General features: G+C 36.9%; 1 protein-coding gene across 1 annotated transcript in view; it reads left to right on the top strand.

The window, feature by feature from the left end:
• Positions 1 to 16,243, top strand: part of LOC136146579 (Golgi phosphoprotein 3) — a 47,221-nt gene extending 30,978 nt beyond the window's left edge. Inside the window, exons 2-4 of the mRNA XM_065905527.1 lie at positions 627 to 758; positions 3,771 to 3,885; positions 14,341 to 16,243. Coding sequence (XP_065761599.1) covers positions 627 to 758; positions 3,771 to 3,885; positions 14,341 to 14,765 — 672 coding nt within the window. The 3' untranslated portion in view covers positions 14,766 to 16,243. The remainder of the gene's footprint in view (positions 1 to 626; positions 759 to 3,770; positions 3,886 to 14,340) is intronic.
• Positions 16,244 to 16,627: the final 384 nt, after the last annotated feature.

The following is a 16,627-nucleotide window of genomic DNA, read 5'->3' as shown; positions in this document are numbered from 1 at the left end:
AGTTGTTAGCACTCAAAGAGTGCCTGTTTTCACTTGAGTATTCCCAAATCCCTAAATGTCTATCAGTGTCATTTTGTCCAACTTTTTTATCCACCTTGGATGTTGCCCTTAAATTTCTCTTGGGGTTGTATGTTGGGAGGTGCTGGAATCTGATTGCTTTACAGTTTGTTATTCAGAGTACTAGGCATGGCCTCATGCCTAAGTTTTCTGATATATTCATCTAAATTTAACCTTGTATTTTTATCCTAAACGGCATTGAACAATGTTCTGATTCTGCATGAGGCCTCATTGGACTAGATTATTTTTCCTGAGCTTCTTCATTTGCCCATGTTATAAACCACTATGATCCGAGCTTAACTGAATGGGTGAGCCCTGAAGTCTGAAAGGGCCTAATTAATTAGCACAACTTAATGACTTCCAAAGTTATGGTAAGAAAGTGGTGAAAAGAAAGTAAGTTCTTGAAAATCCTAGTTTAATAATGTATAGTACTTGTATTTTTTCAATATTTTGATTTTAATTATAGAAAGATACGAAAGGTAAAAGGCACGAGATATAGCTTTGGCTAAAAAATACTTATTTTCTTGACTCCAAAGTAAATTAACTCTTGTTTTCTCTCTTTTAAATAGGGTTACACATCGTTTTGGAATGACTGTATATCATCTGGATTACGTGGCTGTATGTTGATCGAATTAGCATTGAGAGGAAGGTTGCAACTAGAGGCTTGTGGAATGAGACGTAAAAGTCTATTAACAAGAAAGGTAAGAGGGGGCCTATATATGTAACATAGCCTTTTTGAATAGTGTGCTGCCTAAGATGAAGAATGTTTCTACTAATAATTTTCTATTTTATTGAAGTATAGTTGATTTACACTGTGCTAATTTCTGCTATATAGTGAAGTAATTCAGTTATATGTATACATACATACATTTTTTTTTTAAAGTTGGAAGTTAAGTTTTATTGAGGACCTTACTGAAGACTGTAGCTCAAGAGACAGCCTCTTGGGTAGGTCTGAGGAACTGGTCCTGTACATTCTTTTTTATATTCTTTTCCATTGTGGCTTATCACAGGATATTGAATAAGTTTGCTGTATTATACAGTAGAACCATGTTGTTTTACTAATAGCTTTCAGAAGTTAAAGAAATTGATTTTAAAGTTAAATCTTTATTGAATCATGTTTCCATATCTTTTTTTTTTTTTTGCATCTTTGATTTTTTGGTTCTTTGTACATAATGAGTAATGTAATTCATTGTTAGGATCATTGGCCGTTGCATCCTGCATATTCAAAAAGACTCCCAAACTTTATTTGCTATTCCTGAAAACCATGATTTGGAAGACTTGACATACTACTCAAAAGGGATAACTGTGCAAATTAACTATCCACAGGCAATTGATCTTTTTGCCAGAATACAAATACTTTTCAGATCTCCTCCTCTACATTGTTAAGGTCTGTGTTAATACAGGTATTATTATTGACTAGTTTCTAGAATTTTTAACTTTCATTTCAGCCTAAAATATTCAAGGCCATTTCTCTTCGTCTGTCTTTGTTTCTTGGGGGATGTAGGGTGTTTCAAAACTATTTTTTCCATAATGCATTGTGTTATGATGAAATCCAAAATGTTTTAGGGTGAAAACTGAACATTTTTTGATTGATACACCAGACAGAATAATAATCCTATAGGAAAGAATATATTTTTGAAAATTAGATACACAGTAGACACAGTATAGCAGAAAATACTCCTCATGGAGTATTAAAATTAAATTCAGTCATTTAAAGTAGAGTCAAATGAACTTGCATGAGATTAGTTTTGAAGTTACTGTTTTAGATATTTGTCATAAAGCAGAATATAATTTTTATTTCCATTTTACTGTGCAACCATAGATTTATGGGGGACAAAAACCTTAGGAATTTTTAATTATCAGTGAAATATATACATTAATTACTAGTAGTAATAGAAATCACAAGTAATTTTACATTAATGTTATGGATCCCAGACCTAAGAAAAAATATCCAACTATACCCAGTTTATTGTAATCCTGACACCTGTCTCAAAATGATGGGCATGTCGTATGTTGAGACAAGATGGCAATTGATCTCGGGAGTTAATGGAAAGTAAGAAGTGGTGGCATGACCACAGCATATAGACATACAACTTTTTATCCCAGGACTTTTTTATTTTTTCTTATTCTGACACTCTACTACAAGCATGACCCAGAATAGCACTCTCCAGTCAAACTCTCTGTGATAATGAAAGTGTTCTTTATCTGCTCTGTCCAGTATGGTGGCCACTAGCCACATGTCTGTGAACTAGACACTTGAAATGTGGCTCATGCAAATTGAGATATGTTGTAAATAAAAACACACTGGCTGTTTGAAGACTTACTATGGAAAAATAAGAATGTGAAATAATCACATGTCAATATTTTGGCTATGGTGGGTTAAATCAAATATGTTCAGATTAATTGTACTTATTTTTCTTTTTAAATGTAACTACTAAAACGTTTAAAAATAGATTCGTGGCTTGTATTTCTGGTTCTAATTATATTTCCTTTGGGTCATGTTGTCTCCGAAATAGATACTGTATTTTCTTTAACCTTTTATAGCTCATTATTGACCAGAGACATATTAATACATTAGTCTTTTGTACCTGGATGTTACTGACCAGAGATGTTTCAGTATTCACTTACACATCAAATTGCTTGCCACAGGGGTCAGTTTTTGCCAAAAGCCCCCAGTCAGTAGTGTGCTAAGACTGCTCAAAGAGGAAAGGACATGCTGTTAATGCCAAGTTTTCAAGAAGACTCCCATTTTAAAAATAGTGTTGTTAAATTTCATAATATTTTAATAGTTAACAAAGTATCAATAATATAACAAATTAAGCTTTGATATTACAGAATTTCAGCTAGAGATTTGTTTACCCAAGAGTGCTATGGAAGGCTTAAAAAAACTAAAGCAGTGTAGTGTTTTCTTCTGTCATCCCCTACTTCTGGATTTTTCTACTCTTTTGCACCACACAGCAGGTGGGGTCTTAGTTTCCTGACCAGGGGTGGAACACACGTCCCCTGCATTGGAAGCACAGAGTCTTAACTACTGGACCACTAGGGAAGCCCCTGGATTGTTCTGTTCTTCAAGTGGATTTTATATCCATCTTAACTTAATGTTTTGTAGTATTTACAACTTTTATGTAATCGAACTTATTGGTATTTTCAGGGTTTCTGCTGGTTGTCACAGTTTTGAGAAAACTTCCTCATTCTCTCAATTATATTTCATATTTAAATCTACCTTTTATTGTGGTATAAACTCTGAGGAGCCAAGTCTTACTTTTTATCTCTAACTTATTAGCCAGTTGTTTTAGTAATGTCTATTGAAAAATTAATTGCCCCAGTAATGTGAAATGTCACCTTTATTATATGCCAAATTCTGATATGTAACTGAGTCTGTTTCCGTAACTAATAAATGTTTGAAAAATGAATTTCTGTATCAGATAGCCCAAGGTTTAGCAGTGAAGGGACTTGCAATGAGTATAAACTCTTCTACCATTTTGCTTTACTCATTAAGGCACATTTTCATTTATGTTGTACTTTCATTTATGATTGTGGCTAATCTGGTTAGGTTAAATGTTGGATTTCCTTAATATGGAATTAATTTAAAATCTGAACTTTGATAACTGCATGAACACTTGGAGTTTTAAACATGGTGAAATGTTTACATAATTTTTTTTTTATCTAAAGAAATCAAATAGATCATGTAATTCTTACTGATTACATTGTAGGTGATTTGTAAGTCAGATGCTCCAACAGGGGATGTTCTTCTTGATGAAGCTCTGAAGCATGTTAAGGAGACTCAGCCTCCAGAAACGGTCCAGAACTGGATTGAATTACTTAGCGGTAAGCTTCTGTGTGTAAGTTGAAAACTGAATTCTTGGAAAGATTTTTGTAAAAATTTAAAATCCTTTTGAAACGAACTTGGACAAAATTGCCACAGATTTGTTTAGTGGTAGGCAAACTTGAGAGCAGATTAGTTACTAAATGGGGAAAATGGTGATTTTTAAAATTTCATCACCTTTAATGAGACAGCAGGTGTGACTGAGATTATGTATACTTCCTTAGAGCTCCTGTCATTCTTTGTCAAAATTATTTCATGCTATCTTATTCTAGATAGACTAGGTTAAGCTGTGGAAACAAACAACCCTAAAACCTCAGTGGCTTAAAACAGAAGCTCATTTCTCACTCATGCTGTAAATCAGTCACAGACCACTTCATTCTCACTTTGGCAGCCAGGCAGATGGAGCTGCCACCATCTGGAGTATTGTCAGTCACTAGTGTAAAGAGAAGAAAGGTATAAAGATCACCTGGGCTCTTAAATTTTTGCTCAGAAGTGATGTGTGGTTCAGGCTGCTTTGGTCAGAGAAAGTCACACAGCTTCCCCTAAATATAAGGAGACAGGAAGTGCAGCCATACATAGGAACAGCTCCCTGTTGATGGCACTGATGACTGCATTTATTTTAAAGCTGCTTGTATGTTTGTCTAACCTACTAGATAGTGAACTTGAGTATAGGACCTGAGTTACCTTGCTCTACCTCTCTACTATTATATAAAACATAGCTTCTGTGTATTTTTATGCTCATTTCATTTCATGTCCAAATATGTTACTATTTAGAGTACCTTTCAAAAACATTTGGAGGTTATCAGAGATTAGTAATTAACATGATGTCATTTTTCTCACTTATCAATGGAATTTCTAAAGTAATAGTTTTATTATGAAGTTGTCTTTGTATCAGTAAAAGATTGTTTTGCATGTTTTTTGAAACATAAATATACATATTCCAAACCTAGCTGATAGAGCAATAAATGAGTACTTTACACTTCTGGCATAGTTCATTCTTCCTTCTTTTTGGTAAAGAACATAAATTTTCACAAGTTTGTCCTGGTAATTTTGAGAGGTTTTTTTGGCCCACACTATGGGAGAAGGAAATGGCAACCCACTCCAGTATTCTTGCCTGGAGAATCCCATGGACAGAGGAGCCTGGCAGACTACAGTCCATGGGGTCACAAGAGTCAGACATGACTTAGTGACTAAACCTCCTCCTCCTGGTAGATCTGTTGATAAATTTTCTTTTTACCTCATTGAGTAAGAGAAACTTTAATGTGGCCCTTTTTCTTTCTTTGTGCTTATGATGTTGGTGGTGTGTTCAATTCCAGTTTTTTTATTGTAGGAAATCTTAAATTAAAATTACTTTACCCGTTTGATGAAAGTTTGTTTAGTTAAAACTAGGTACTTACTCAGCATGTACCAAGACTGTCACAGTGCTCAGAACACTGTCAGCCCTGTTTACGTGAGCCTTCCACCTGTTTGGCAAACCATAGCTATTTACAGAGGCTCAGTGAGGGTATGAATATTAACTCTATGTGTTAAAAATTAGCAAATATGATTTTTTAGATGGAAATAGAAGTGTTAATAACTTCTAACTGTACCCCGACAGATTATTTCTGCGTTCTCTGGAGATCATTGGCCTAAGCAGTCTTTGTGTCCTGCTTGTGTTGTGCTGCCATTGTTGCCCCTACAACCTCTGGTGTGCAAGTTAGAATTTGTAATTAGATTCTCAACTGACCAAAAAGCATTTCTTAAAGTTGTCATTAGCTTTTTTGGGAAGTAAGAGTGCTAAAGTTCTTTTTATGGTATATAGTAGGTCTTGCCTTAAGTCAGTGTTTTTGATATCCACTTTGGTGCAACTTAACACTGTGGAGGTGTTTCCAGACGCTTCCTCCATTAATGATCTCTTTATCTTACATTGTATGTGCTAACGTCACATGGGGATTTGGTTTAATAATATATCTTAGACCACCAGATTTCCTTTGATAGTTTATATACTTGTAATGTGCACATGCTATGTAGGGAGTATGACTTGCAAAGAGTTTAATCTTACCATTTAAGGTGGCTATATACTTCTTAAACTTTACATGTTAATGTAGCGTTTTATGCATGTAGCTTATCCAGTACTCAGTCTCTATGATAATTGAACATGGTTTTCACCTTGAGCTGGTATGCTCTCTTATCTGGTTCAGGAGTGAAAGGAGGGCAGAAGTCTATAACTTTTTCTCAAAAGTAGTAAATATAATTAAGACTTTGTGAAACAGTATCCATGTAAGTTAGGAACTTGTGTAAACCAGAAAGCTAATACTTAAAAAGTGCCTTTAAAAATTTTTTTAAACAACATCCTGTGAAGTTTAGTATGGCTGTTAATGCCAAAATACTGTTACCTATAATACTTTGGTTGCATGTTCCTGATGCACAATAAGAATGATTAGTAATTTTAGCATAAAAGAAAGGAATCTGGAGTAGGAGAAAGAGGGGAAAAGCACATTTCTTTTAAATCAAGAAAATACCTTCTTCCGATCTAGTTAAAGTACTGATAGTTCAGTTCAGTCGCTCAGTCGTGTCCGACTCTTTGCGACCCCATGAACTGCAGCACGCCCTGTCCATCACCAACTCCCGGAGTCTACCCAAACCCATGTCCATTGAGTCGATGATGCCATCCAACCATCTCATCCTCTGTAGTCCCCTTCTCCTCCCGCCCTCAACCTCTCCCAGCATCAGGGTCTTTTCCAGTGAGTCAGCTCTTTGCATCAGGTGGTCAAAGTATTGGAGTTTCAGCTTCAGCATCAGTCCTTCCAATGAACACCCAGGACTGATCTCCTTTAGGATGGACTGGTTGGATTTCCTTGCAGTCCAAAGGACTCTCAGGAGTCTTCTCCAACACCACAGTTCAAACGCATCAATTCTTCTGTGCTCAGCTTTCTTTATAGTCCAACTCTCACATCCATACATGACCACTGGAAAAACCATGGCCTTGACTAGACAGACCTTTGTTGGCAAAGTAATGTCTCTGCTTTTTAATATGCTGTCTAGGTTGGGCTTTCCTTCCCAGGAATAAGTGTCTTTTAATTTCCTGGCTGCAATCACCATCTGCAGTGATTTTGGAGCCCAGAAAAATTGAGTCAGCCACTGTTTCCACTGTTGCCCCATCTATTTGCCATGAAGTGACAGGACTGGATGCCATGATCTTAGTTTTCTGAATGTTGAGCTTTAAGCCAACTTTTTTGCTCTCCTCTTTCACTTTCATGAAGAGGTTCTTTAGTTCTTCTTCGCTTTCTGCCATAAGTGTATTACCCCAGAGAAAACATTTCCTTGGGAGCTTTAGTAGTTGGAGGAAGTGGAACTTGGTTTGGGCCTTGAAGGGCAAAAATGAGACAGAAGAAAGTGTTCCTGTTCAAAGGGATCAGGAGAGGGCATGGTAAAAATTGGTGGGCCTGTCCTTACACAGCTAAGTCTGTTCTTGTTTCTGGGTTTTCAAAACCATGTATTGTACTGTATTGTTGAGGAATACATATGCATAGGGAGTCAGATTGTATGTAAAGAAAAAATGATTAACTTATGTTGGTCTGATGGTTACCTCTGAGGCAGAGAAGACACAAGAAAAGCATGTAAAGTCCTGATGTATAATAGGAATGACTTGTAATTTCAGCATAAAGAAAGGAATCTGGAGTAAAGCTTTCTTCTTTACAAGGGGTGGGAGGTTGAATATCCAAGAGTTTATCTTACTGTTATTTGTGGTGTACATACTGTTGTTGTTCATTCAGTTGTGTCTCACTCTTTGAAGCCCCATGAACTGCAGTACACCAGGCTTTCCTGTCCTTCACTATCTCCTGGAGTTTGTTCAAACTCATGCACATTGATTCAGTGATGCCATTCAACCATCTCATCCTCTGTTGCCCCCTTCTCCTGCCCTCAGTCTTTCCCAGCATCGGGGTCTTTTCAAATGAGATGGCTTTTCGCATCAGGTGACCAAAGTATTGGAGCTTCAGCATCAGTCCTTCCAGTGAATATTCAGGACTGATTTCCTTTAGAATTGACTGGTTTGATCTCCTTGCAGTCCAAGGGACTCTTCAAGAGTCTTCCCCAGCACCACAGTTCGAAAGCATCAGTTCTTTGGTGTTCAGCGGTGAACTTACATGCCTGTTAAAGCTACCAATTTTCAGACATTACTTATATATCTTGTTAACTAAAAAATTAATAAATATATGTGTTGGAGGCAAGACTAAAAAGTTTATTTAAAGACTACTGTTTTGAGAATAGTTTTTTTTGCTTTCTGAAGTCTTAAACATGTAATTGATCAGTTTGGTCACAAGATGTCACTGGAGTGCCAAATTTATGAACACAGCTGCTTTTTTTGATAATATGATATCAAGGAAGATGGAAGTTTATTTATTTATTTATTTTTTTAAGATGGAAGTTTTTTGTAGTGAAATTATTTAGGTGCCTGCCAGTGTATCCTTTTCACTGAAGTAATTGTTGGGCAGTGGGATATAAATAACGTTTTAAAGAACTGTATAAACTTATCAGTTTCCTTCTTTAAAAAAATAAACTATAAATGTATACATTTAAAATATGTTTATATAACTTAAAAGTCTTTTCACATAGTAAATAATTTAGGATGAATGACTATACGGATCATAGTAACATCTTTTAATCTAGAATTTTGAATGGTATTCATTCATCGGGGGTTTGTTACAGTGTATTTAAAAGATATTTAACATCTGCTTAAAATGAAGCAGCTAAATCTTTAGTGGATAGTATAGGTTAAACCTTTGGGCTGCCCTGGTGGCTCAGACTGTAAAGAATCCACTTGCAATGTGGGAGACCTGGGTTCAATCCCAGAGTTGGGAAGATCTCCTAGGAGGATGGTCATGTCAACGCACCCCAGTATTCTTGCTTGGAGAATTCCCATGGACAGAGAAGCCTGGTGGGCTACAGCCTGTGCGGTCACAGAGAGTTGGACACGACTGAGTGACTAAGCACGCACAGCCATACGTGGGTTAATAAACCTCTACTGTATCTTCTCTTCACTTAGCCAACTTGCCTCCTCTCATCCCAGTTTATACTGTTGTCTTAAGCATGTTAATTCCAGGGGTAACTTTATTCTTTGTATTTAGCTTAATTTAGTTATTTGAAAATAAAAGGCAGAATTGTAAATCAACTAAAACAAAAATTAAAAAATAAAATTGAACAAAAGGCCCAGTAGAGTAAAAGATAAAAATGTCAGGATGCCAAGACACTTTGACCACTCAGTTATTTTATTGTGCCTTTTTTTGGAGTACTCAAAGTAGTACATTTACATGTTACCTATACTCGTTCAGCTTTCTGCTTATAGAATTTCATTTTAAGAACATATCTAAGGAGATCTGAATAGCATTTTTGTTGGAGTGAACACACAGGATTTGCCCTTTTCTAGGGAATTGCTTCAAAAGATGGTTTCTGAGTCCTTTTTTTTTTTTTTTAACTTCCTCTGGGCAGAAATGATTGCTGGTGAGAAGGTCCAGTCATAAATGGAACACATTATTTTAGGCTCTTTTCTTTTTCAGTAGCAACACTAAACTAAGCTGACGTATTTTAGATTTGAGAAATCTGTCACATGAACTTTGTAAGCACTGCTTGTTCTATTGGTTGCAATGTAAGATTTAATTGTAGATAAGATGTGGATAAACTTTCTTAGCATGACTTCTGTACCATAGACAGTATGTTATAAACAGCTAATACCCATTTATTTCCAATGAGAGGAAAAAGGTCACTGTATACCAACATTGGAGGGATTCTTTTTTTTAGGTCTACAAAGAAAAAAATCTATGTGTTTTTCAGAATAATCTTAAAAATCTCCCCCACCACCCATTATTTGAGAATAGATGGCCAAGATGTTTTCTGAGACCTCAAATACCCTCCTGATTGACTAGTGAGTTGCCAGGGAATAGTACTTCTTTGATAACTGACAGATTATTATAATAAGTATAGTTAATTACCCTTAGATTTGAACTATAGTTTTTTATGGGCTTTTGTAAATTTGGCTGTTGATCATATTATGTTTAATAGTTTAAATTTCCAAAAGTCATGTAAGAATATCAGAAAACAGCCTAGCCAATTCTTGCCTAGTGTCTTAGGCTGCCTACCACGTGCCAGTGACATAAGGAAACAAAACGAAACCCAGACTCTCTGGTGAAAAGTAGAGCAGGCAAGCATTTATTTATCAGGGAGAACAATGGGTTGGCACAACAGTGAAAAAAAATGAATGCCGTGACTAACTAATGTGTGCCTGCTAACATCAAACTCAGGTAACTTCTTATTCCTCTGGGCTCTTGGTTCATATTGTTTTTATTGCCTTATTTACATCTTATCCTAGCCAGTAATGTTAGTTTATATTATGAATCTTTTTCCCTTCACTTGATTTAAAATTTCTAGAGTTAGAAGTATGTCTTACTAATACTGCATTCTCAGTACCTCATATGATTTTTTAGACCATTATTAATAAGATAAATTCTTGGTGCCAAAGTGCTGATTCTTGCACACAGGTAAATAATAGCTAATGTTTATTGAGAACTTATCTTGTGCCAGTCTTTATTCTAATAACTTGATATAGCTTTAACTTACTTAATCTTCGTAATAACCCTTATGAGCTGGAAAGAGTTCTTTTCGTTGCTTTACATAGTAGATACAGAGGAATAGAGAAGTTTTGCCCAGGGTTGCACAGTGAGGAGATGACCAAATTGGAATTTAGATCCAAATAGTCTGGCTCCAGAACTTGCTCTTACAGCCTTTTTATTGTGCTGTAGTGCTTCATCAAGTTGCTGTTCATGGTTTCTCTTTTTGTTTTTGTTAATGACTTTTTAACATTAAATGTAGGTGTGGACTAATTTAATAGCAAAATTGAAAACAAGTAGAATTTCATTTATTACTGAGTTATATTTTTCTTTTGTACTGTTAAGTTTTAAAATCTAATAGGGCCCCAGATATATTTCAGGTCTTTTCATTTTTGAAGTTATCAAGAAAATTGAATGCAGTGATTATTATTCTTTTTGTGGAAGCTGATTTGCCATGGTTTTTTATTTGAAAAGTTTGTTTTCTCTCTCTATATATTTTTCTTTGTGGCCGAGCCTTGCGATCCTAGTTCCCCAACCAGAGATTGAATCTGCATCCCTTGCAGTGAAAGTATGGAGTCTTAACCACTGGTCCACCAGGGAACTAACTCCGTGGTTGACTGTTTCTGTTGATGCCCCCTGACCCATTAGTTTTGGGTCGAAAAACTGCTTCTTCACAAGACTAGTAATTTTTCTTAGATGCTGGACATTGACTGCCATTTTGTTGTGTGCTGAATTTTGTTTGTCTTTAAAGATCATTGGTATTTGTTTTGCTAGGCAGCTACTTGTGGATCAGTTTGTTCGTAAGCTTTGTTAGGCTGGGTCTGGAATAGCCTTTACTGAAGGCCTGGTTTAGCCGTGATACGAAGATGTGATCCTTTTGGAATTCTTTCTAAATGTCCTGGGTGTTCAGTGAGACCCTTCCGTTTAAGCCAGTTGGCACTCAGATTTTCCCTAGCCCTCTGTGAACTCTTGGTATTGCTCACCTTACAGCTTCATAGTAGTGCCCCCGGCGCCCTCCAGCCCCCCCACCTTATTTTTACCTTTGTGGACTTTGTCATCTTAACCCCTGTGCCTTCGTTTTTCATCACACCCAAGTGAAAACACCATGTGGATCTCTAGAGCTCTTACTCTGCGTAGTTCCCTCTTTCCCAGGACTGCCTTGCATATTCCAGTTGTCTTAGCTTCCTCCAACTCGGATCTCTGCCTTTTTAACAGTGTAACTCCTTTGCTCTGCTTGAGATCTGCTCTGCTGCCTGAGATGTGCCTTTAGGTGGTAGGCTTGGGCAGTAGTAGACTCAGGTTTCTCTCAAAAGATAAAAAGGTAAGTCCAAGATTGATTACTTAGTCATAGCCTAACACTTCTTTAGTGTTAAGTCATGGCAAAATGACTTGGAACACTAATATGGAGCTTTCTGTGACGATGGAAATGTTCTCTTTCTATGCTGTCCATTCAGTAGCCTCTTGCCCCACTTAGCTAATGAGTACTTGAAACTGGCTAATAGCACTTGAAAGTGGCTAGGGCAGCTGAGGAGCAGAGTTGTTTTCCCTCTTTATTTATTTATTTGGCGTGTGACTTGCAGGATATTAGCTCTCCAATCAGGGATCAAACCTGGGCCCCCTGCAGTGGAAGCATGGAGTCCTAACCTTTGGACCACAAGGAAATTCTGAATTTTTAAATTAGTTTAAATATAATAGCTGTGTATACTGGGGTGGCCAAAAGATTCGTTCGTTTTTTTTTTTCTATATGCTGGCTCTAGTAGCTTTAGTTGCCTTTAACTTCATTTGAAACAGTTTTGTTAAATTGTATTGTGATAGCTGGTCATATCAGTGAGCACTTAAAAAAATCAAAATTGAATTTTTGTGTAGCCATTTTAATATTGAAGGTGAAGGAAAAAATATTTTTGGCATGTTACGTTCATTTCAAGAAAGGGTAAAAACTGAAATGCAAAAAAAAAAATGGTTTGTGCAGTGTTTGGAGAAGATGCTGAGACTGAATGTGTCAGAAGTGGTTTGCAGAGTTTCGTCCTGGAAATTTCTGTTGAATGATGCTCCATGGTCAGGTGGCCAGTTGAAGTTGATCGAGATCAAATCAAGACATTAATTGAGAACAGTCAGTGTTATTCCACATGGGACATAGCCGACATACCCAGAATATCCAAATCAAGCGTTAAGAATAATTTGTACCTGCTTGGTTATGTTAATTGTTTTGATGTTTAGGTTCCACATAAGTTAAGTGAAAAAAACCTCTTGGCCGTTTCCTTGAATGCAATTCTCTACTGAAACATAAGGAAAACTTTTGGGTCATGAGAAGTAGATGTGGTACAGTAATGTGAAACGGAAGATCATGGGGCAAGCAACATGAACGACCAGTAACCACACCAAGGCTGGTCTTCCCCAAAGAAGATGATGATGTGTGTATGGTGGAGTTGGAAGGGGGATCTCCGTTACGAGCTCCTTCTGGAAGACCAAAGGATTAATTCCAGCAAGTACTGTTCCCAGTTAGACCAGTAACTGAAAGCATCACTCGATGAAAAGCACCTGGAATTAGTCAACAGAAAACGTGTAATCTTCTATCAGGATAATAGCATGTTTCTTTGATGACCAGCCAGAAACTGTCACAGCTTGGCCAGCAAGTTCTGACTCGTCTGCCATATTCCCTAGACATTGCACCTTCAGATTTCCATTTATTTCAGTCTTTACAGAATTCTTTTAACGGAAAAAAATTCAATTCCCTGGAAGATTCTTACTGTAAGAGGCACCTGGAACAGTTCTTTGCTCTAAGAGATAAATTTGGAAAGATGCAATTATGAAGTTGCCTGGAAAATGGCAGACGGTAGTGGAACAAAATGGTGAATATGTTGTTCAATAAAGTTCTTAGTAAAAGTGAAAATGTGTCCTTTAATTTTCACTTAAACCAAAGGAACTTTTTGGGCAACCCAGAGTTGGACATGCCTGAAGTGACTTAGCAGCGGCAGCAGCTAATGACTGCTGTAGTAGACAATAGTGCAGTGTTTTTTCTCAGTATTATGAAATTTCAGTCTTACAGCTTTCGTGTATAATAATAAGTGCATGTGGTTGATCTCTGCCGTGCCCCAATGTAGAATCTTTACTATAGTATTTTCTTCAAATTACCCAAATAGTTACATGTTCATTGGAGATTGATTTGAAAAATACAGAAAATATAAGAAAGAAAATTTGTCACATAAAATCTGAAAGATAATCAAGATTATTTTGATGTATTTCCTTCTAGTCTTCTATAAAGAAAATAATTGTTTCTGTGAAAAATATTTGATTTTTAGTGTTTCTGTCTTGAAAGGGAATGTGCATAGACAGCAAAATTGAAATGATGAAAATGATTTGTCCTTTTGTAATTAGCTTTATTTTATTTGTCATCAAAGAACAGCATTTGCCTAACAAGCTTTCATAGCTTTATAGGCCAGGTATATGTAGCAGTTTCAGGAATGACATACTCATCAGGAAACTTTTTTAACTCTTCTCTCTTTGTTGCAGGTTGGTGTTTAATAGGAAAGAAAGTTCATAGTTTGCTATTGGCTGCTTTTTGACAATAGCTAGAGAGAGGGCAAACATAATTTAATATTTGGCTTATTTCCACATGAGGGGAACTGCTTTGGAGACTTCTTTCAGTTCCGTCTTTTGAGTAACTGTTGTGCCTGAAAATCATTTGCCAGGTGCTTAGAAACCAAAGGCCTTGGCCCTCAAGGGGTTCATGGTTTAGTTGGCAAGAAAACAACTGGATTTTCTTCTGTTTCTCTGGAGGAAAAAATGTCAGATGTTACTGTTCATTTTAATAATACAGAATTTAATAAAATTAGCAGCTAATACCTATCCTTTCTAACTTCTGGAATCTTACAGGTGAGACGTGGAATCCATTAAAATTGCATTATCAGTTAAGAAACGTGCGGGAACGATTAGCTAAAAACCTGGTAGAAAAGGGCGTGCTGACCACAGAGAAACAGAACTTCCTCCTCTTTGACATGACGACGCACCCCCTCACCAACAACAACATTAAGCAGCGCCTCATCAAGAAGGTGCAGGAAGCCGTTCTCGACAAGTGGGTGAACGACCCTCACCGCATGGACAAGCGCCTGCTGGCCCTCATCTACCTGGCCCACGCCTCCGACGTCCTGGAGAACGCGTTCGCGCCCCTGCTGGACGAGCAGTACGATGTAGCCACCAAGCGGGTGCGGCAGCTCCTGGACTTGGACCCTGAGGTGGAGTGCCTGAAGGCCGGGACCAACGAGGTGCTGTGGGCGGTGGTGGCGGCCTTCACCAAGTGACCCTGCCCCGAGCCACGCGTCCCCCTTTCTCTCTCGGGAACCAGTCGTTTTTCTTCTCGGACTTCTGGTTTTCTGCAGTTTGTACTTCCCATACTGTAATTGGCTTCTGTTTCATGAAATGGTGGGTGGCTTTTTCTTTTCTGTATGTATGCAGGATTCTGCTGGTACGAGAGGCCTTCCTCTTTCTGTTTTGAGAAAAGTTTTACTGCCATATTGGCATTCCATTCCTTGTGGCCATCCTCACTGTTCCCGTTGCGGGTTTCTGGTGCGCTTTGGCTTTCAAAGCACCACCAGTCTCCTCGCCTGCACATCTTTTGGATTACCTCAGGCTGAGTTTTTCCTGTATGTGCGTGTCCATCTAATGTTCTGCCTGCAATTCAGACAGAAGTCACAAAATGGCCTTTAACTCACCAAAGGTAAATATCTGTATCTATTGGGACGTTTTATACATAGACCTCAGTTGAGATGTATACTTAGCAAATTATTTTTAAATTGAAATACACAATAAATAATATAAAGTGCCCCTTGATTTTGCTTCCCATGTAAATCTATTGTATTATTACACTTGTTATAATTTTAACTATTAAGTCATAAAGGTCCAGTTGTTTCACACAGCCAGTTTGGGATGAGCTGCATTCCAGTTATGCTGTATATAGTTTGAAGTATATATAAATTGTTCCTTCTTCTGGCCACCCCTGCCCATCTTAGTATTTTGCAGGATTTAATTGGTTGTACACCTGGTGCCCCTTACTTGCTATAGTCATTATAATTTGGTGGCAAAATAGACCTCATCATTAAGGAGAGAAAAGATGTATGTCTTAATTGGTCCCAACATTTTTTGAGCTGTGCCATTCATGGTACTCTTAGCCTATGCATCTCCATTTTGGATTTTTTTTTTTTTTTGATCTTACTATTTTTATCATTTCTATAGAGAAGAGGCTTGTGACCAGTACTAATCTTGAGTACAGTTTTATCTTTTTCTGTCCACAGGTAAATTAATGTCTGCTCTTAAATATCTACTCACACTTTCTTGGGGGAAAACAATCAAATGTCAGTACTAGCAGATGTTGCATGTAAATCGTTAGCAAGTAATGACTACAACTCAGATGATTAAGAATTTTGTAACAGAAAGCTCTGCTATGTTTTAATTTTTATATGCAATTATGATAATTAGCACATTCTAAGAATATAAACCTTTGCTTTTTAAAGTTTATTTTTACTATTTCTTTATCACTGTTTATTGGATCACCATTGGTTTCATAATGTAAATACTATATATTGAACAAATTAAATGTCAAATTTTTTATTACCATAGTTCATGTTACTAGTGGGGCTTTCAGGTGTTTAGAGATTTTTTTGGTTAACATTCAATGCAAAAGTACTAGATGGTGTATAACTCTAGAGTTGAGTTTTAAGGGATTCCCTAATATGTATACTATCTTTTTATCTGAAGTAATAAATAAACTATGATCTTGAAAGTGCCTGAATCAGAGCAAGCATGTTATTTGCATTTTTGTGTTCTGATTTTTGTGGTCTTAGAGTTCTTTCTGAAGAAGTTTTACTTAGCCTTAGTGTAGTGTGGCAATGTTTCTACAAAGGGGTTGGCAAAATTTTTCTTCTTGGTTCAAATAGTAAATATTGATATTTTAGGCTTTCTGAGCCATATACAGTGTTGCAGCTACTCAACTCTGAGTGAAAGTTGCTGTAGACAGTACAGATAAATGGGTGAGGCTGTAGTCTAGTAAAACTTCATTTACAAAAACAGGCAGCTGGCCATGAGCAGTGGTTTACCAATCCCTATTTTAATTCACGAAAAAAGTCAGATTTTTCTGTCCATTAAAATAACCTCTTTTACCTCCAAA

This window comes from Muntiacus reevesi, chromosome 14 (assembly GCF_963930625.1).
Source record: "Muntiacus reevesi chromosome 14, mMunRee1.1, whole genome shotgun sequence".
In the NCBI taxonomy this organism is placed as follows: domain Eukaryota; kingdom Metazoa; phylum Chordata; class Mammalia; order Artiodactyla; family Cervidae; genus Muntiacus; species Muntiacus reevesi.
Note: the sequence above shows the minus strand (reverse complement) of the source record. Positions and strands in the feature narration are given on the sequence as shown.